Source organism: Megalobrama amblycephala, linkage group LG2 (assembly GCF_018812025.1).
Source record: "Megalobrama amblycephala isolate DHTTF-2021 linkage group LG2, ASM1881202v1, whole genome shotgun sequence".
Classification (NCBI taxonomy): Eukaryota; Metazoa; Chordata; class Actinopteri; order Cypriniformes; family Xenocyprididae; genus Megalobrama; species Megalobrama amblycephala.
This window is the reverse complement of record NC_063045.1, coordinates 13,606,474-13,628,537: the sequence shown is the minus strand read 5'-3', so window position 1 is coordinate 13,628,537 and position 22,064 is coordinate 13,606,474. Positions and strand designations below refer to the sequence as shown.

The following is a 22,064-nucleotide window of genomic DNA, read 5'->3' as shown; positions in this document are numbered from 1 at the left end:
GGCAATAGATTACAAAGACTTTTACAAAGCTACCATTAAAAGCTACCATTTTTCCTGGGTTGAATGAATAGTTAGATTTAACTATTCTTTTTTTCTCTATCTCTCTTTTTTGTTGTGTGATTATTGATTATACTTTGTAATAGTTAATGATATTATTGGTCCCCCGTTATGGTCTTTTTGGTTTCTCCCATTTCTCCTGAGCAACTAATTATACTAATTTGTACCTGACGCACTCTGAGGAATGATGGCTGAAATGCATCAGTGTGCAGTATTTTAGTCATTTTTTAATGTTTCTAGAGTGAGCCATGTTTGAATAAAGGCTTTTTAATATTTTGTAACCGGAAGAAGTGCCTTGGATTCTTATTTATTATAGATACAAGTTTGAACCCAACCAAAGATCACCTTCTGGGACTATTAAACGAAGGTCCTTTCAGCAAGTAGCGCCCCAAGATTTTTTCCTTGAAATTTTAAAATATATTTAAATAAAACATTAAATACATTTGTGTCATGACAACTCTTGAAGTATTTGGCATGGCAATGGGTATGACAGTGTTGATATGTTTGGTCTTGGTGGAATAGATCTGCTATGCTGCTGCAAGAATACGTGAATTACCTGTAGCAGATCTATACAGGTGGAGCTGGGGAAGGTGTCATGATCACAGGTTGGAGTGTCCTATTGAGCCACCAGAGGGCACTCCAACCCAGACTATTCCTCTCCACTCTTTTGACTACATTTGCCATAACCCACTCCTGGACTCATTTCCCATCATTGTATCCAGCTGTTTTGAGTTCTGTAATTAGTGTCTGTCTATTTAGTCTGTGTTTGTTCTGTTCTTGTCATGTTGGTTTAATTTACTGTCACGGAGTTCTGTTTGTTTTCCCTGCTTTTGACATGGACTGTTTTGTGGATTATGACCTTTGCCTGGACGACTTTGTTTTTGGTTTTTGCCTATTAAAAAGCTGAACTTATTGCCTATTTCTGTGACTCCCCATGACAGAAGGTGGACGTTTTCTGAAATTCAATGCTACGATTATTCCTTTCTTTATGAAAACAAAAAGGTGGACCAGATATATTGATGACATCTGTATGATTTTTGAAGGAAATGAAACCGAATTACAAATTTTTCATGCATTTTTGAACTCCATAAATACATGCACTGAGTCTTGAATATAATCAGGATAAAATAATTTTTTTAGACATTACTATTTATAAAGACCAAGAGGGACGTCTACGTACTTCACTTATCAGAAAGAATACAGACCTAACACCATCCTTCACGCAAAGAGCTTTTATCCCAAACATCTGACAGAAAGCATTCCACTGGGTCAATTCCAAAGATCAAGATGGATATGTGATCAAGATTTTATTTGTCTGACTGTGTCATTGGAACTGTTTTTATGTGGGCCAGACTAAGTGTAGTCTGCAAGATAGATTATGGGATCACAAAAATGCAATTTGTACAAGAAACAAAGATTACCCCATGGCAGTACATTATGCATCTGTACATGATTCTAATACGTCTACTTATTATTATTATTATTATTATTATTATTATTTCTCTCTCTTTTTTGATACATGTGATTACTGATTATAATTTGAAATATTTAATGATATTATTGGTCCCCCTGTTATGGTCTTTTTGGTTTCTCCCATTTCTACTGAGCAACTGATTATACCTACACCTGTGACTAATTTTGTACCTGACGCACTCTGAGGAATGCTGGATGGCCGAAATGCATCAGTGTGCAGTATTTTAGTCATTTTTTTAGAGTGAGCCATGTTTGAATAAAGGCTTTTTTAAAATTTTGGAACCGGAAGAAGTGCCTTGGATTCTTATTTATTATAGATACAAGCTTGAACCCAACCAAAGAGAACCTTCTGGGACTATTAAATATATGTATTAATATATATATTTAATATATATTTAAATAAAACATTAAATACATTTGTGTCATGACAACTCTTGAAGTATTTGGCATGGCAATGGGTATGACATGGTTGATGTGTTTGGTCTTGGTGGAATAGATCTGCTATGCTGCTGCTGTTGTACAATATACGTGAATTACCCGTAGCAGTTCTATACAGGTGGAGCTAGGGAAGGTGGATGGTTTCTGAAAGCATGCTGCAACTGCTACAGCAACTGCAGACCAGTATTTAAAGGTTGAGCAGCAAGATCATTGGCTACTGATACAGCAGGGACCAATCAGCTGTGCCCTATAGACAGGGCTGAGTTGTCCTAATGGGCAACATGGGCTGCAGCCCAGGGCTCCGAACACTAGGGGGCCCCCGAGACAATTCTCTTTTGCATTTTAAAATGCATCGTTGTCACACACCCTAATCAAGGGTCACAGGCACAGCGGACACACATGCAGGCATACAACCAGGACATTATCACCTCAACATGTCAAACGAAAATGTAAGAAAATATGACAGTGGCACCACATTAGAAAGCCAAAAGTTTGTTAATCAAGACATCAAGAACCAGCATATGAATATCAACAATGGTGATTAAAAAAACGCTTCACGCTGAAATGCATGCTGAGTATCACCATAGAACAAAACTCCAATTATGCACTGCAGTATGAATAATTATTGTCACCACTGTTGAGGATTGTATGCTACGTTTTCATCTATAAGCATGAGGGGTAATAGTTGCTTATTTTTAGTACTGAAGCATTATGTTGGAATTTGTTTGATGGATTTTTGTCAAGAGCCCAACTAAAACCAACCCTGACCACCATGATGGGTGCATAATTTTTGGACCAGTAAAACACCAACATCTAAACTGGGCCAGCCACAGTGAGCGGTAGGGAGACGTCCCTTCCGCTGCTCCACCACCAAGAGATGTTCTGAGATTAATGGGGCGAAACATCTGTGATGGGTAGCTCCCAGCTGATGACCTTGTGGCTGGCCCATTGGCACCGGCAGAGGTGCGACAGGCAAAAATGCCTTGCAGGTATTAAGGACCTGTGCTTCTATCTATCTTCAGTTGATTTCATCTAAGGCTGTGGCTGAAGTAAGTTGTAGTTCTTGTGTTTCTCTTTTCTTCAGTGATTCTGCTTGTTAACAGCAGGTGTTCATCATTAATGTTCAATCATCACTTAAATAACTGCTTAATTATCTCATTAACTTTAACTCTGCTTCAGTGTTACTTTAACACTATTTAGAGAGGGACCATATGTACTCTGAGCAGAGTTGATATAACTCTGGGGATTTTACTGTGCATGTCCTGAAACATCAGGTTATTCGGTACAACTGCTATAAAACATGGAAAATGTTGTAATATTTTAAAAAGTGTAATTTGGTAAAAACAAAATTTTGGTTAAACCAAATTAATGGTGACAAATGTTGTAAAAAAATGACAAAAACAGTGTTAATTGATTATAAAAACCACATAATCTCATTATTAACACTTAATAAAACTTCAAAATAAATGATCAATTATCTTGATTATGTTTTTTGAAATATTCACTGGACTAAAATTCTGAAAACCAGCTCTGGTCTCCCAACGAATAAAAAAAGAACAATAGAAACAAAAGAGGTCTGCATTTAGAGTATTGTAAGAGTGTATTGAGTCACACTTTACAGGACTCATGTTACAGTGCAAATACATTGGTAAGTACTAAAGTAGAGAAATGAATATACTTTAAAAATCATATGAAGCAATAAAGTAATGAAAAGTATAGACTTAAATTGCTTAAGTTTTCTTTGCAAGGTTACATGATGCTAAACCAGTGTGAAAGCAACACCTGCCCCTATGTGCTGACAGGTGAGTGTGACTCCACCCTTATGTTTATCATACAGCGGCTCTCAGTATAAAATCAGCATCAGTTTCACACAAACACTCACACACTATAGACAAGCTTCAGAGACACTTGAGGACGACTACAGGGCAGCATGTCTAATATTGCAAAGGTTCTTTCTAGGAGGCAGGACAGAGGAGAAGGAGTGGGAACAAACAAGAATGCGATTCCCTACAACAAGCAGGACTATCAGAGACTGAAGCAGGAATGTCTGGCAAAAAAAACCCTGTTCTGTGACCCTACCTTCCCTGCTGAATCCGACTCTCTGGGATACAATGAACTTGGGCCTCACTCCTTCAAGACCAGAGGAGTGGAGTGGAAGAGACCCAAGGTACTGTGATGTCCTCTGTGTGAGTCTGTGTGTGGTTCTGGTAAACCCTACACGTTATAGGGGCAAAATGTCCCCATGAAGATGGCAATATTCAAAATCCTTGTCCTTGTGGGAACACTTTTTGGTCCCTGTGAGGAAAACAGCTTATAAATCATATAGATTGATGTTTTGTTTTTTTTGAAAATGTAAAAATGCAGAAAGTTTTCTGTGAGGTTTAGGGTTAGGGGATATATTATACAGTGTGTTATTTTGTTATAATAATATTAAATGTTAATAATATTTTTCATAAGTTTTTTTTCATCCTTGTGTTTTATCTAACTGATTCACATTCACAAGGAACAATGGGAAGTGTTTTTATAATTAATAATACTAATAAATAAATCATTTTAAAAATGGTATAATTGCATGTTTAATTGCTGCATTTAAATTTTGATAAACCCAAAGTGGAACAAAAATTTCAATAGCTTAAAGTAAAAAGTTAATTGCACTTTTTTTAACTACTTAATAATAAAATAATAAAAAGAAATATAGCTGCAAGCAGCAATGATGGGCCCAAGCCTGGTGGCACTGCCAATCCGTCATTGAATACACCACATTTAGGTGCAGCAGTTGGTGCCCATATCATCACAAACCACAACAGCCTCATCCATGAGAGTGTTTAAATTTAGAATAATTTCATGTCATAGAATGTCATAGGTCAATTTCAAATGAGTGCAGAATATCATCCTAATCTGCAATGTGTGTGTTTTTCTCACATAACCTCTTTAAAAATTCCAGAGCAAATTACATATTGCTATTTGCACAAATTCAACAATACTCTTGAGAAATGTAATCCAGTCTTAAAGGGTTAGTTCACCCAAAAATGAAAATAATGTAATTAATTACTCACGCTCATGTCGTTCCACACCCGTATGACCTTTGTTCATCTTCGGAACACAAATTAAGATTTTTTAATAAAATCCGATGAGGCCTCTCTTGAGAGCAAAGTCACCGTCTCCTCTCAAGATCCATAAAGGTATTAAAAACATATTTAAAACAGTTCATGTGACTACAGTGGTTCTACCTCAATATTATAAAGCGACGAAAATACTTTCTGTGCTCCAAAAAAATAATAAAATAAAAATAACAACGACTTTTCAACAAAATCTAGTGATGGCTGATTTCAAAACACTGCAATGAAGCTTCACGAATATTTTGTTGTCCGGCTTAAAGGGATAGTTCACCCAAAAATGAAAATTCTGTCAGTAATTACTCACCCTCATGTTGATACAACCATGTAAGTCTTTCTTTCATCTTCGGATCACAAATTAATATTTTTGTGATTAAATATGAGCGGTGGAATACTCCTCCATTGGCTTTAAGGGGGCCCAAACTTGACCCTGAGAACTAAACTGACGACGATCTTCTTCTACTACTACTTGTTACTGGCTGCTCACTCCTTAGGAGTATTACCGCCACCTAGTGTTCAAGATGAAGTGCTGGCATAGCCGGAAGCGCTAAACTTTGTTTACAAGCAGGTGAACGCGCGCGCTGTATGTAATCTATTGAATTCGACATTGATCGTGCTTTTGGTCTCGCTCTAAGTAATTGTTTACAATGGTTAGAAAGTGTGCACTTCCTGGATGTCCGAATCGTGAAAAACTAACGAGTAAACGTAAAGGTGCCTTAACATTGCCACAAAATGAACGGCTTACCTTTCACCGTTTCCCATCAAATGATCGTGAGCGACTGAATCTATGGCTGCTGGCTGTTCAACGGGATGTTAATTTAACGATTAATTTCGTCAAGCACATGAAGTTGTGCAGTGAACATTTCTCTCCAGACGACTTCAAATCAGTTCAACAAAAAAGATTACTGAAATCAACAGCTGTGCCCAACTTGTTTATACAGACCAACAAGGTAAGTGGAAGCAGTATGTGGTAATTGTTAAAGTCATGATACATATGTTATGATATGTTCACCTGCTTGTAAACAAAGTTTAGCGCTTCCGGCTATGCCAGCACTTCATCTTGAACACTAGGTGGCGGTAATACTCCTAAGGAGTGAGCAGCCAGTAACAAGTAGTAGTAGAAGAAGATCGTCGTCAGTTTAGTTCTCGCGCATGCGTCATGGAGCTCTCGTGAACTAACGTCAGAGGCCTACAAGAGAGAAAATGAATAGTTGAATAAAGTCGTTCTTTTGTTTGTTTTTTTTCGCACGAAAAGTATTATCGTCGCTTGAGAAACGTACGGTTGAGCCACTGTAGTGGCATGGACTATTTAAACATTTTCTTCACTGACTTTCTGGACGGACAAGTTTGGGCCCCCTTAAAGCCAATGGAGGAGTATTCCACCGCTCATATTTAATCACAAAAATATTAATTTGTGATCCGAAGATGAAAGAAAGACTTACATGGTTGTATCAACATGAGGGTGAGTAATTACTGACAGAATTTTCATTTTTGGGTGAACTATCCCTTTAATGAGAACAATATGTGTACTGAGTTTGGTGACTAGGTTAAACTAACCCCCCACTTTTGTCAAAAGGTGGCACTATAGAGGCCCTCCTCCCCACCCATTTCTAAGGCTTTGCCCATATCTACTGGATGACAATCCTGACATGTCTGTCGAGTTTCATGCAATTTGAAGCATGCTAAGAGTCTCAAAAGCATCCAAAACAAATATTGAATTTTGATCTGTTGCTATGGCAACAGTGTTCGAAAAATATCAAAAATCTTTTCACAGGTCTACATTCGCCCGTGTCTTGACATTATTCTAATGAAGTTTGAAGCAAATCTGGTAAAGATAAGAGGGTTGATACCTACAACAAGCATACTCTCTGCTCATTGGTATCTCTATTTTTGTATACACTAGCCACCACACAATTGTTCAAATGAACCTTTTAAATGCACTGTTTGCTAATAAAATGTATTGTTACTCATGTGTACCATTGCATAACGTAATAATATTAGCTCTAATTGTGCTCAATTTTCTATTTTTAAAGGAGCTGTGCTCAAACCCTGAGTTCATTGTGGATGGCGCAAAGCGGACGGACATCTGCCAGGGAGAAATAGGTGAGAAAAGATCGTTTTGGTCACATTAGTGTTCAGGTGTGGCCTGTAGAGAAATACAGTCAATCATTTATGATTTTTGCTAACGTGGTGGGCAGTATAGGTGAAGACATTATTACTGATTTCAGCATCGAAAACAAGCTGAATATGGCATTTCAGGATCAGTTTAATTATGTATTATGATATGAAATGAGGTGTTTAGTTACATGTATCAGCTGGTGTGTCTGCTTTATGTTGACATGAGTACACTTGTCTTCCACCCCGAACTCACATAGACTCGTACTGTGCAGAGCTAACCACCATGACAAATGAATGTAAACTATATCAGAAAAGATGTGACACTTGAGCCATTAACACTATGGACCTATTTTGTTTGTTCAAACAAAAAGAGACATAAAATTGTACAGAGCCTCCATAAGGACATGCATGGAAGAAATAAATTATATTTTTTAATGCATTTGCATTCGCTCACAAAACTTTTTTGTTCCCCAAGAAATTCCCAGCAAATTAAGTTTCTCTAGGAAACGCAAGAGAACTTGTTTAGCTATAGATATCTTTTTGCAAGAGAACGCAAAAGTTGCGTGAGTGAATGCAACGTTTTTTCAAGAGAACACAAAAGTATGTAGCCCCTAAAGCAGGGGTAGGCAAGTTCGGTCCTAGAGAGCCGCTGTCCTGCAGAGTTTAGCTCCAACCCTTCAGCTGCCTATAGCCTTAGTAATCCTGAAGAGCTTAATTTGCTTGTTCAGGTGTGTTTGATTAAGGTTGGAGCTAAACTCAACAGGACAGCGACTCTCCAGGACCGAACTTGCCTACCCCCTGCACTAAAGGGACATCATGGTGGATGGGAGGAAAAACTATATGTCAGTGCTTTTGCATTCTCTTGCAAAATGTTGGCATTCCCCCGAGAAAGAGCTCAAAGGTTTTGCGTGTTGGGGGAATGCAAACATAATTTTTTTTCTTTACCATGTGCTTTTAGGGGCTCCTTCCTTACAAAAGTTGTGTGAGCAAATTAAAAGTTTCTCTGGGGAACATAATTGTTTTGCAAGAGAACACGCTTTTGTGCGAACAAATTAGAGTTTTTTGGGCGAATGTAAAATCTGCAAGAGGACACAACAATTTGTGAGTAGATGAAATACATGCTCAAGTTTTAGTAGTAAGTGGTTAACAACAAAGCATGAGCAACAATATGAGTGATTCTAGTTTTAGCAACCACTGATTAAAGTTACCTCACACTACAAGTGCTGTGGAAAAAGATGGGAGTGGTCAAGTCTTAAGCTTGAAGGTTGTAGGTTCAAACCCCACAATATTTGATCCATGAACCATGACTATTGAGCAAGACACATACACCCAGGATACTCCTTGAGCAAAACACTGAAGCCCAGGTTGATCCTTCAAGACTATCACTGTAATAAGTGTACTAGAAGTTAGTTTGCATAAAATGATCAGCTCAAGGCAAAATAAATAACTATGTTTGATACATTGGCAGGTGACTGCTGGTTGATGGCAGCCATTGCATCTCTGACTCTGAATAATGAGATTCTGGAACGTGTAGTTCCACATGGACAGAGTTTTACGGAGGACTATGCCGGCATCTTCCACTTTCAGGTCAGAACATACAAACAGACTGAGTTCACATTGAAGATCTGGGATTTAATTTAAACCTGGGGGGAAAGTCTTAATTTTAGGATAAAAACAAACAAACAAACATTCAAAGTGCTTTAAATCATTTTAATCAATAATTTTATAGGATTAGTTCACTTAAGAATTAAAATTTCCTGAAAATTTACTTAACCCCATCCAAGATGTTCATGTCTTTCTTTCATCAGTCGAAAAGGAAATATGGTTTTTGAGGAAAACATTCCAGGATTTTTCTCCATATAATGGACTTCAATAGCAACCAACAGGTTGAAGGTCCAAATGTCAGTTTCAGTGCAGCTTCAAAGGGCTCTACATGATCCCAGCCGAGGAAAAAGGGTTTTGTCTAGAGAAACGATCGGTCTTTTTCTAAAAAAAATAAAAATTGATATACCTTTTAACCACAAATGCTCGTCTTGCACTGCTCTGCGATGCGCCATGCATTACGTAATCACGTTGGAAAGATTTTTTTGCTTGACAAGACACTTATTCCTTGGCTGGGATCGTGTAGAGCCCTTTGAAGCTGCAATGAAACTGCAATTTGGACCTTCAACCCATTGGTAGCCTTTGAAGTCCATTATATGGAGAAAAAATAAATATTTATTTAAATATAATTTTAGCTAATATAAAATATTAGCTAATACTATATTGCAATAATTTTATTAAATGTAATTAAATGTAAAAATTGTATAATTTATTTAAATTTAGAAAAGTGGTAGGCAAGTTTGGTTTCAGACGTTTGGACTTCAAGTACTTCTAAAGATGCAAGATATGATCATATTATAATTTCAGTGATAAAGCTACACTGTCAGACTGATGGTGTTGTTCTCGTCTCTCCAGTTCTGGCAGTATGGTGAATGGGTGGACGTGGTCATTGATGACCGCTTGCCCACCAGAAATGGGAAGCTGCTGTTTGTTCAATCCGCCGAGGGCTCTGAGTTTTGGAGCGCTCTACTGGAGAAGGCCTATGCAAAGTGAGTGTGCGTGTTTATTCATCATAAATTACCTGCTACTACTTACCTGAACTGCAGTAGTGAACAATATTATACGGAGTCATCCGAAACGCTTGGTAAACACTGTGCCTACTGTACAACCACAGCCTTCAAAACACACAATGTTCATACAACATGTCACATACATACCAACCGGTGATGCAGATTTCTACCATATTTTGAAGGGTAAATGGCTCATATGAAGCTCTGGATGGAGGTTTGACCTCTGAGGGTTTTGAGGATTTCACCGGAGGCATTGCTGAGAAGTATGAGCTGAGCAAAGCTCCTCCGTACCTGTTTAAGCTCATGCAGAAAGCACTGACGCTGGGCTCATTACTGGGCTGTGGCATTGATGTGAGTCTCATTCCACTTCTGTTGGCTTTCTTTTTGTTGCATTTTGTTACATCTTTTTGTCTGCTATAGCTTCTCTATGGCAATAATAAATAGTGATTAATACATAATAATGCGCAAGTCTTCAGATAAATGTTTTGTTGGAGCTGTGGTCTACTTAACAAACACACTTTACAAATATCCAGATGAAAGGACACTAATTAGCTTTTGAGACCGAACAATTTGCATGTGCTTCAAGGATATTTTGCAGGTGATTTACTAAGAATACTTGCCACATATGCAAATAGGTTGGACTTTTTGTGTGGAAATATGAAATGTTAGCTCACTTGTGGCTCACACTAAATACCAGGAGTTTCAAGTGTGACTATTGATATCATTGCTGTAATAGATAATAATGAAGGATGTCAATGGGTGACATGTCCGGTCAGTATGCTGGCCATGCAAGAACTGGGCAGATGGCACTAACACAGATTTAGACAGATTTGTGAACAATATTTGAGAGAAATAGGCCTTTTTTGTACATAGAAAAAGTCTTAGATCTTTGAATTCAGCTCATGAAAAATGGGGGAAAAAACAAGTGTTGCATTGATAATTTTGTTCAGTGTAATAAGTAGTCTTATAATTTAAAATGTTTTATTAGAATATATGTTCATATGTAATTTATGTAAAGCTGAATTTTCAGCATCATTACTCCAGACTTCAGTGTCACGTGATCATTCAGAAACTATTCTAATATGCTCATTTGATGCTCAAGAATCATTTCTTATTATCATTGTTATTTTTTCATGAATAAAAAGTCCAAAAGAACAGCATTTATTTGAAACAGAATTATTTTGTAACTTTATAAATGTCTTTCTGTCACTTTGATTAGTTTAATGCATCCTTGCTGAGTAAAAGTATTCATTTCTTTAAAAAAAATAAAAAGTCTTATGGTAGTGCCATTGCTCTCATGTGGGAAATACAGGTTTAAATTAGCTACAGTTTTTATCATTAAAATGATATTTTAATTATTGAGCAGATTACCAGCTCATATGAGACGGAGGCGGTGACGAGTCTGAAGCTGGTGAAGGGTCATGCCTACTCCATCACAGCCGCAGAGGAGGTCAGATATCGCCATTGATGCTGAAATATGGATTTGATAGGAATAATCTGAAGAAGCTCTAATTATTGTCACCTTTCATGCAGGTTCACTTCATAGACAATCCGGTTGAACTGGTGCGTATCAGGAACCCGTGGGGTCGTGTGGAGTGGACGGGCGCTTGGAGTGATAAGTGAGTTCCCTAAACAGATCACACTCCTTCAACATCGGTCTTGAGAGTCCTGTAAAATGTTTCCCATCTCTTCCTCAGTTCCAAAGAATGGGATAGCGTCAAACCAGAGGAGAAAGTGAAACTGAATCATTCAGCTGAAGATGGAGAGTTCTGGTAAGAAAACTTGGGCTTTTTAACCTTTTAACCCTAAACAACGTAACAAACAACTTGACTAATCTTCCTCGTCCTGTTAGGATGGCGTATTCTGACTTCATACAGCAGTTCTCGAAGTTGGAGATCTGTAATCTGACTCCAGACACTCTTTTAAGTGACACTGTGAGCCGCTGGAACTACAACCAGTTTGAAGGAAACTGGAGGGTGGGCTCCACCGCAGGGGGCTGCGGGAACAACCCAGGTATATCGAATCAACATGAATGTGCTTGAAACCAAATTTGGTTTTAAAGTTGTTTTTGTTCCACCGTCCGACCATTTGGTTTTTCCTCTCCAGCTACATTCTGCTCAAACCCTCAGTTTGTGATCAAGCTGGAAGATGCAGATGATGATCCCTATGATGGCGAAGATGGATGCACATTCCTTGTGGGTCTGATGCAGAAAGATGGTCGTAAAGAAAAGCGGTTTGGACAAGAACTGAACACCATTGGCTTTACTATCTATAAGGTAATTGGTTACATACAATCAGTAATACCATTGAAACTAGAAACAACTTTATTCTCAACACCAAAAACAATTTCACAACCAACAGTACCACTGGTTCTAGAAGTGTCTTTCCAAGTCATTTTCTCCATAGAAATTAAAAACAAGTTCATGAAAGATTCATTAACCAAACCAACCTGTCAAGATTAATCACAAAATTACAAAATTTGATTTGAAACTGTATAATTGGCCTATTTGAAAATCATGGGTAGTGCAGTTCTTCACCTGTTTGACTACTTTTTTTAGAGAATTTTTTTCTGAAATGATGTTGAAATATTGATTAATAGCCTCTGAGCTCATGGTAGGTCTGTATTGAAATGCAAAAAAAAAAAAAAAAAAAAAAAAACACAGAATATATATATTCTATATTGAATAATATAATATTCTTTGATGTTTTTCAGGTTCCAGATGAGGTGTGTATGAGCTCTATATGTTTTGTACATAAGAGTAGCTGGACAACACAAATGTAAGGCAAGGTGATGCTAAAAAATGAGACTGGAGGAAAAAATTACATTTCAGTGTATCTCAATTCTTTTCAAAATTCTCTCCTTTTGGAGAGAATGCAAAGTTTCTTGGGTGAATGCAATCCTTAGAAAGAGAATGCAATTTTTTGGAGGAACACAGTCCTTTGGGAGAGAATGCAAAGTTTCTTTGGGGAACGCAATCCTTTGGGAGAGAAAGCAGAGTTTTCCGGGGATCGCAATTCCTTGGGAGAGTGCTCAGAAGTTTCTTGGGGGAACACAATCCTTTTTTGAGAGAATACAAAGTTTTTAAGGGGAACACAATCCTTTGTGAGCAAACACAAAAGCACTGAAATACAACTGTTCATCCAATTTTATATTTTTTCCATCACCAAACATTTATTTGGAATAAGCTGTGCAAGTTTTCAGATACAATTTATCCATCTGTGTTTGTGTTGCAGTTAAAGGGTCGCAACAATATTCATTTCGGTCCTGATGTACTGTTGTATCAGCGGCCTGTTGCAGGGAGCAAAACCTTCATCAATCTGCGAGAGATAAGTATGCGCTTCAAACTGCCTCCTGGTGAATACGTCATCATCCCCTCCACTTTCGAGCCGAATCGCAAGGGAAGCTTCATACTCCGTGTGTTCACAGAGAAAGAGGCTGCTGCCAGGTTAGTTCCAAGCGTGTAAAAATCATGGGTTTAAATAGTTCTAGTTTTAGACCACATGGTGACGATGTTGCACAGGTTCTGTTTTGTCTACTCTAGAGTTGATAGTAACACTAAAACATCTGTTTGTTCTGTGTTTGTGTCTGTTTAAATCAGAACAAATAAATCCTAACAAATAAATCATAATTGTTCTTTAAACATTCTTGTATTTGCACCCAAATGCATGATGGATGTAATTCTGACTCTCGTCCCTGCAGCCCGATGGATGCAGAGATCAGTGCAGATATAAAAAAGGTGAATTTAAGTTATCATTTAAACATAGCATATACTGTAATATTGTGAAATATTATTACAATTTAAAATAACTGTTTTCTATTTGAAAATATTTTAAAATGTAATTTATTCTTGTGATGGCAAAGCATCATTCCTCCAGTCTTCAGTGTCAATGTGTACAGTTGTACAAAATACTTGTGTAAAATATGTATTTTTTTCAGGATTCTTTGATGAATAGAAAGTTCAAAAGAACAGCGTTTATTTGAAATTTAATTGAAATATAATCTTTTGTAACATTATAAATGTCTTTACTGTCACTTTTGATCGATTTAATGCATCCTTGCTGAATAAAAGTATTAATATATTTTCAAAAAAACAAAAATTCTTACTGACACCAAACTTTTGAACGGTAGTGATAATGTTACAAAAGCTTTGCATTTCAGATAAATGTTCTTCTATTCATCAAGGAATCCTGAAAAAATTTACACAACCTTTTATTGATAATAATAAGAAATGTTTCTTAAGCAGCAAATCAGCATATTAGAATGATTTCTGAAGGAACATGTGACACTGAAGACTGGAGTAATGATGCTGAAAATTCAGCTTTGCCAACACAGGAATAAATTACTTTGTGAAATATATTCAAATAGAAAAGTTATTTTAAAATGTAATAATATTTCACAATATTACTGTTTTTACTGTATTTTTAATTAAATATTTGTGAGCAGATGAAACTTTTTAAAAACCTTAAAAATCTTAACGATCCCAAACTTTTGAATGGTAGTGTGTGTGTGTGTGTGTGTGTGTGTGTGTATACACTGCGTTCCAAATTATTATGCAATTGACATATCAGTAAGATTTCAGTACAATAAACATTCAGATTTTAGTTTTTCTAAGAAAATGTTTGTTTGTTTATTTATCCATGTCTTTTTAGATAACTGGTATCAATCTCAGACAAAATAATTTGCCAGATCTATGGAAACCCTACTTAGAGGTTGTTTCACATTATTAAGCAAGTCACAGTTCTCATGCAATATGGGGAGGAAGAAAGATCTTTCTGAAGATGAAATGCATGAAATGATGCAATGTTGTGCAAAAGGCATGAAAACAACTAATATTGTGTGAAACTGAATGGAGATTATCGAATTATCATAAGATTTGTGAGTGATTTAGAGCACAGCAGAACTCGGTCAGAAAAAGGCTTATTAATGAAAGTTCCTATCAAAAAAATGTATTGTATTAAAAGGGCAGCTATAAAAAAAGCCAGTGTTAAGCAGCAAACAGGTATTTGAAGCTGCTGGTGTCTCTGGAGTCTCAAGAAGCTCTTCGTGAAGGCTGGCAGTTGTGCATAAAGATGCATTTCAGCCACTCCAAACCAAACCTCACAAAGAGAAACAATATTAGTTGTTTTCATGCCTTTTGCACAACATTGCACCATTTCATGCTTTTCATCTTCAGAAAGATCTTTCTTCCTCTCCATATTGCATGAGAACTGTGACTTAGACCTGGCAAATTATTTTGTCTGAGATTGATACCAGTTATCTAAAAAGACATGGATAAATAAATGAACAAACATTTTCTTAGAAAAACTAAAATCTGAATGTTTATTGTACAGAAATCTTACTGATTTGTCTCTTGCATAATAATTTGGAACGCAGTATATATATACTATATGTATATTTATTTAATTATTTTATTTTTTTCATTTAAAGAACACTTTTTCTTTTCCAGCAATACATATCCGAGAGTGATGTGGACCCAGATTTCAAACCCCTTTTCAATGAGTTTGCTGGAAACGTAAGTCACATGACATCATTTTCAGTTTTGGGTCATTATCATTTTATTTTTCCCAGTATGCATGATCTTGTCTTTTCTCTGCAGGACTCAGAGGTATCTGTGACTGAACTCCAGAAGATCCTGGACAGTGTTATCTCGAAACGTAGGAAAAGACTTTTCCACTTTTATTCACATAAATATATAGATATTTGCATTTAAAAGCCCCTTGAAATAGTTTAACAATCTGTTCTGTTCATTCTCACAAAGTTTTGTGCTTTTTCACACAGGAACTGATCTGAAGACAGATGGATTCAGTATGGAAACCTGTCGCCAGATTATCAGCCTGCTAGATGTATCCTTACCTCACTGGATGATATGAATAGATAGATAGTTTTTATCAGCCAAACCTCTTTGTCCCTAAATATTTTCTTGAACTACCCCCCAACATTTTAACTTATATTTCGATAATTCTTATATTCTTATATTTCAGCACATTTGCATGTTCACGTTTCTCTGATTTCGGATGACTATTTTCTTTCGTGAATATTTTCATATAAAAATATTTTAAAAATATAGTTGTGTTATTTTGATTGTTTTTATTTTAAAAATATTTATTAATTTTATTGTACATTTTATCATTTAATTATTAGCTTTTCGTCAACTCACAATATGCCTGCGATTTGCAAACCTCATTTTGGAATTTAAAATACGGATTATCTAAATGTTTTAAGTGTGCTTTAAGATTCTCAACACTAGCATTCTTCCATTGGACGACTGCAGCAAACAAATTAATCATCATAATCCTGCTATAACCTTTGACCTCAGTTCAGAGAGATGGCAATGGCAAACTTGGCCTTGTGGAGTTTCACGCACTGTGGACAAAGATCCAGAAATATTTGGTATAATATATATTTTGGTAAAATAATTCAGATCAATCAAAAAAAATCTCAAACAACAAGACAAGGTACAGATATATCGTGCATCCCTATTACGACAGAGCAACAATTTTGTTCAGATCAATTCTTCATTTTTAGTGATGTTTATTATTGAATGTGGATTTTCTGTCGTACCTCACCAGGAAATTTTTAAGAACCATGATACAGACAACTCGGGCACTATGAGTTCCCATGAGATGAGAGATGCTGTGAAAGAAGCAGGTAATGAGTCTATGGTTAGACAGTGAATTAAGAATACATTTCTTCTAAAAGTGTGTAATAGCATATAGATCATAATATAGAGTGAAGTAATGCTTGTATGTGTTTTCCTCTACAGGGTTCCAGCTGAAAAACGAAGTACTTGAGGTGATAATCTTACGTTATGCCAATCAGCAGTACGCCATTGACTTTGATTGCTTCGTCAGCTGCCTGATTCGCCTGGAGATGCTCTTCAGTAAGTTTTACTGGAGATTATCCAGAATGTTTTAAATGACTGGAAATAAATAGAATTATGACAGTTTGTTTATAAGTGTTTTACTGTAATGTTTTCACCTGTGCTCTACACAGAAATGTTTAAAACGTTCGATAAGAAGAACACCGGGAAAATCGAGCTGGATATCCTGCAGGTGATGCACAAGTGTGACCATGGACGGTGATTTCATTTCTCAATGTAGCGTTATCATTTACAGATGTGTTGTTTTGTGTTGCAGTGGCTCTGCTTGGCTCTCAGTTGAAAATCCACTTACCAAAATTGCAGCAGAAGTCCATTCATTTCCTGCAGTTAAACTGAGGAGGACACAGCAGACCAGGAATACAGGGGTTGCTTAAGTAAAATCAGCTATACGGGTATTAGCTAAACTTTGCATTGCTTTCAAAATGCAATTTGTTTATGGTGCTTATCTGCTGAAAATAAAATCATTTGCAATAATAAAGATGACTAAATCACATTTTTCATATTCACAAAGTCTGATGATTTGATGTACATGATTTGATTTATCTGTTTACAAATAATTACCATAGTGTCCACCAAAATAACATTGTTTTTAAACTAATGACATTGAATTATACCATGGTATTTATTTACATGGTAGTACAATGGTACTTTATTGTTAGTGCATATACAGGTGCTGGTCATATAATTAGAATATCATCAAAAAGTTGATTTATTTCACTAATTCCATTCAAAAAGTGAAACTTGTATATTATATTCGTTCATTACACACAGACTGATATATTTCAAATGTTTATTTCTTTTAATTTTGATGATAACTGACAACTAAGGAAAATCCCAAATTCAGTATCTCAGAAAATTTGAATATTGTGAAAAGATTCAATATTGAAGACACCTGGTGCCACACTCTAATCAGCTAATTAACTCAAAACACCTGCAAAGGCCTTTAAATGGTCTCTCAGTCTAGTTCTGTAGCTACACAATCATGGGGAAGACTGCTGACTTGACAGTTGTCCAAAAGACGACCATTGACACCTTGAACAAGGAGGGCAAGACACAAAAGGTCATTGCAAAAGAGGCTGGCTGTTCACAGAGCTCTGTGTCCAAGCACATTAATAGAGAGGTGAAGGGAAGGAAAAGATGTGGTAGAAAAAAGTGTACAAGCAATAAGGATAACCGCACCCTGGAGAGGATTGTGAAACAAAACCCGTTCAAAAATGTGGGGGAGATTCACAAAGAGTGGACTGCAGCTGGAGTCAGTGCTTCAAGAACCACTACGCACAGACGTATGCAAGACATGGGTTTCAGCTGTCGCATTCCTTGTGTCAAGCCACTCTTGAACAACAGACAGCATCAGAAGCTTCTCGCCTGGGCTAAAGACAAAAAGGACTGGACTGCTGCTGAGTGGTCCAAAGTTATGTTCTCTGTTGAAAGTAAATTTTGCATTTCCTTTGGAAATCAGGGTCCCAGAGTCTGGAGAAAGAGAGGAGAGGCACACAATTCACGTTGCTTGAGGTCCAGTGTAAAGTTTCCACAGTCAGTGATGGTTTGGGGTGCCATGTCACCTGCTGGTGTTGGCCCACTGTGTTTTCTGAGGTCCAAGGTCAACGCAGCCATATACCAGGAAGTTTTAGAGCACTTCATGCTTCCTGCTGCTGACCAACTTTATGGAGATGCAGATCTCATTTTCCAACAGGACTTGGCACCTGCACACAGTGCCAAAGCTACCAGTACCTGGTTTAAGGACCATGGTATCCCTGCTCTTAATTGGCCAGCAAACTCGCCTGACCTTCTATGGGGTAAAATCTAAAATCTATGGGGTATTGTGAAGAGGAAGATGTGATATGCCAGACTCAACAATGCTAAAGGCCACTATCAGAGCAACCTGGGCTCTCATAACACCTGAGCAGTGCCACAGACTGATCAACTCCATGCCACGCCGCATTGCTGCAGTAATTCAGGCAAAAGGAGCCCCAACTAAGCATTGAGTGCTGTACATGCTCATACTTTTCATGTTCACACTTTTCAGTTGGCCAAGATTTCTAAAAATCCTTTCTTTGTATTGGTCTTAAGTAATATTCTAATTTTCCGAGATACTGAATTTGGGATTTTCCTTAGTTGTCAGTTATAATCATCAAAATTAAAAGAAATAAACATTTGAAATATATCAGTCTGTGTATAATGAATGAATATAATATACAAGTTTCACTTTTTGAATGGAATTAGTGAAATAAATCAACTTTTTGATGATATTCTAATTATATGACCAGCACCTGTAAACGGTCAAAGATTAGGCTATAGATAGGGACTTTGTGAAAGCTCAATACTCGTTCAGCTACACAAAAGCGCCACCTGTCTGATTTTAAAGGCGGTGCAGACAGAGCGTTGATTTATACACATGATGTATATGTTTTGATTAATGTTTATAAAATTACATGTCAATTAAGCAGATTTATTTTATTGCTTGAGCACTGAATTATATTTTTCACATATAGCACTCCTGGATACACCCATAGACTGTAAAAAAAAAAAAAAAAAAATAGGAAAGACCATGAAAATCCTCAAATTAAGTTTTGCTTTCCCTTGGGTGGAGCTTTAAGTCCTGCTCCCCTCACTGGATGCAATGGGTGGAGTTAGACGGTCCAACCACACCCTAACCCTACCCATAACCATATCGCTAAACATAACTCCACCCATAAGGTCGACAGAAGTGGAGCTTGACGTCATTTGGCTCTTCACAGTCTCTTGGCTCGTCATTGTGCCACTTCACAATCCCAACAAGGAAACGAAATTAGACTATGACAACACTTTATGTATCTATGTGGGAGGAGAAGTTAGTGTTTCAGCTGTGAAAGTAGTTAACCCTATACCAACAAAAATGCAATATGCATAATATAGCCTATAAAACAACCCAGAAAATTGGAAATCCCAAATGAAAAAACGTTTGATGTAATTTAAGCATATGATTAAGTATTTGGAATTTGTTAGGACAGCACAGTTTGTAGTAGGCTATCCATTAGGTTTTGAATCTGCATAAAGACATAAAACGCTTGGCCATGTCTATGGACACCCTTTTAATGGTTTTGCCCAGGCCCCTTAATTCCAATGAAGACAAATCTTGTTTCCTTCTCTGTCAATCCACAAATAAAGGTTTATATAGAAATGGTTACTGAATCCCACCAAATACCTTTAGGGTGAATTGCAAGTCAGTGTTGCGATCTAATTTTCAGGGGAAGTTGCTGAAGGAGGGTCGATTTGTTGCTGAATGACGTTGTGATGTCATTGCCTTATGACGTCAAACCATGACGCAAAACTGCGTTATTGCTTAGAATACACATAAAAATATGATTTGAAATATGTTAATATGGATTTGTTCATAAAAAATAATATAAACATTTTATTTGTAAAAGTAATATAAACAGATAAGATTTTTAAAAATGTTTTGAAATAGAATGTTGACTTATTGAACAGTTACACGTTTTAACAATTACATTTTATGTGTAGGCCTATTTTCTTATTAACTAGTAAAACTACACCTTTTTTTTTTTTTTTTTTAAATATAGTTTTAAGCAGTGTATTGGTAGTTAGTGTGCTACACTCTAAGGGCACACTGTACTGTGCTAATATGAAGGAATTATCCGTACTGATTTTTCACAGGTGTTTTAAATTACACATTTCATTTTGTGTTTTAGGGTTACACAGGATCACAACTTAATGGATAAGGTCCTAGCAGAAAATTACCAGTACCTTTTCCATTTTTCTGCAATTTGTTTCTTAAAGTGCATCTAACTGAACAACAACTTACATGCTGTATCATAAACAATTATTATTGAACAATTGCAACTATCAACTGTTAGGTTTCTTTCTTCAGCTCTCTCCAGGCTGACGTGCTGCTTGGCCTGCTATAGCTGTTCAGTGGTTTCCTCTTTTTGTGCAATTTATATGAAAATATGTGCCTTTTTAATAGATTGCATCACTGTGTTTGTTTTTTTGTTTTTTGTTTTTTAAAAAAAGTTGCTAGGGTAGTCTGAAAAGATGCTACAACTAGCAACAAAATTGCCTAGTTGGCAAAACTGCAGCAAGAAGAAGCTGTTAGGAAGGACTAACTGTCATGGCCTGTGGTTTTGACTTTAAATGTTTCACAAACATATATGGGTGTGATGTATGGGTGGTGTAGATCCAAACATAGTTTCACAACTTTTTGCTATAGTACTGGGTAAACAAGGGAACACAGTGAGTGAAGCCATTCGAGTCAACTATATAATGACGACTATATAATGACGACTAAACAACTTAACTTGGACCCACTGTGCAAACTGTCTCTTTAATACCATGTGGTTTATATACATGTTGATGCTGATTGGGCTGACATTTTTGACACACCCACCAAACAAGAGAAAATGTATCTCAAACCCCATTGCACACCATTTCCAGGAAACCTGTAATTCAACCCGGAAACCTGAGCAAAACATTCCACACCGGTTTCTGCTTGAACGTGCCCCAGTATTTGTAGGTTGAGCAGCGAACCCATTGGCTACTGATAGCGCAGGAACCAATCAGCTCTGCCCTATAGAGAATGATGTGATTGCAAGCAGGGGCACGTTCAAGCTCAAACCGCTGCGCAACATTTTGCTACGTTTTCCGGGTTGAACAACATGTTTCCTGGAAACGGTGTGCAACGGTGTGCAACAGGTTTGAGATGCGTTTTCTCTTGTTTGGTGGGTGTGTCAGAAATGTCAGCCCAATCAGCGGCAAGATGCATATAAACCACGCGGTATTAAAGAGACAGCTCGCACAATGTGTATTAATGTAACAGAAAAATACTATACTTATATATTTTGCTGTTGTATTGTGAAGTGACACTTTCATAAACTTTTCTATACTCCTCTGATTATATAATGGTAAATATTACAATATCATTGCACAACAACAAGATCAACACAGTCTCGGAGGTAAGAAGTGGACTATCCTTCACCTGAAATGTTTGTCTTTTCATGCTGAAATGCAAGGCAAGATCACAATAATAATTAGAAGTTCCCACAAATGCCTTCACTTGATTTGGGATGTTCTGTTTTATTCTGGATGACTGTAACATCAAGTGTATTTTGTAGTATACGTATTTATACCGACTGCAGGCTCCGAAAATTCTTCAAACAGAACACAAAGAATGGCCTTCTCAGCTGCCATAGTTGCAACTCTTGCGTCATCAAAACAGGGTGTTCAACGCACCACCGTTTCAGTTTAAAAAACGTTTTGCAACGTTTTGTCGGGGCTGAACGCAGCCCAGGTTTCTGTTTCATGACAGTTTCACGACAGAATTTTGTATTATATCTCAAAAATATTCATATAATAGTCACAAAAGGTCAATGTGT

At 36.9% G+C, this 22,064-nt stretch overlaps 1 protein-coding gene across 1 annotated transcript; it reads left to right on the top strand.

Annotated features, from left to right (window-relative positions):
• The first annotated feature begins 3,811 nt into the window (after nt 1-3,811).
• Nucleotides 3,812-17,173, top strand: LOC125263725 (calpain-2 catalytic subunit-like). Its single transcript, XM_048182869.1, has 21 exons — nt 3,812-4,135; nt 7,118-7,187; nt 8,671-8,789; nt 9,660-9,793; nt 9,997-10,165; nt 11,181-11,264; nt 11,348-11,433; nt 11,512-11,586; nt 11,667-11,827; nt 11,921-12,090; nt 12,528-12,539; nt 13,049-13,260; nt 13,515-13,551; nt 15,262-15,327; nt 15,412-15,469; nt 15,594-15,658; nt 16,137-16,205; nt 16,385-16,463; nt 16,579-16,695; nt 16,809-16,867; nt 16,952-17,173. Exons 1-21 carry the CDS (start codon nt 3,899-3,901, stop codon nt 16,973-16,975), a joined length of 2,103 nt encoding a protein of 700 aa, XP_048038826.1. The 5' UTR covers nt 3,812-3,898; the 3' UTR covers nt 16,976-17,173.
• Nucleotides 17,174-22,064: the final 4,891 nt, after the last annotated feature.

What these genes read in the sequence shown, in the direction of transcription:
- LOC125263725 (XM_048182869.1), top strand. Translation starts at nt 3,899, where the DNA reads ATGTCTAATATTGCAAAGGTTCTTTCTAGGAGGCAGGACAGAGGAGAA. An exon ending in CATCTGCCAGGGAGAAATAG is followed by an intron (nt 7,188 to 8,670) that starts GTGAGAAAAGAT and finishes ATACATTGGCAG; the next exon opens with GTGACTGCTGGTTGATGGCA. An exon ending in TACTGGGCTGTGGCATTGAT is followed by an intron (nt 10,166 to 11,180) that starts GTGAGTCTCATT and finishes ATTATTGAGCAG; the next exon opens with ATTACCAGCTCATATGAGAC.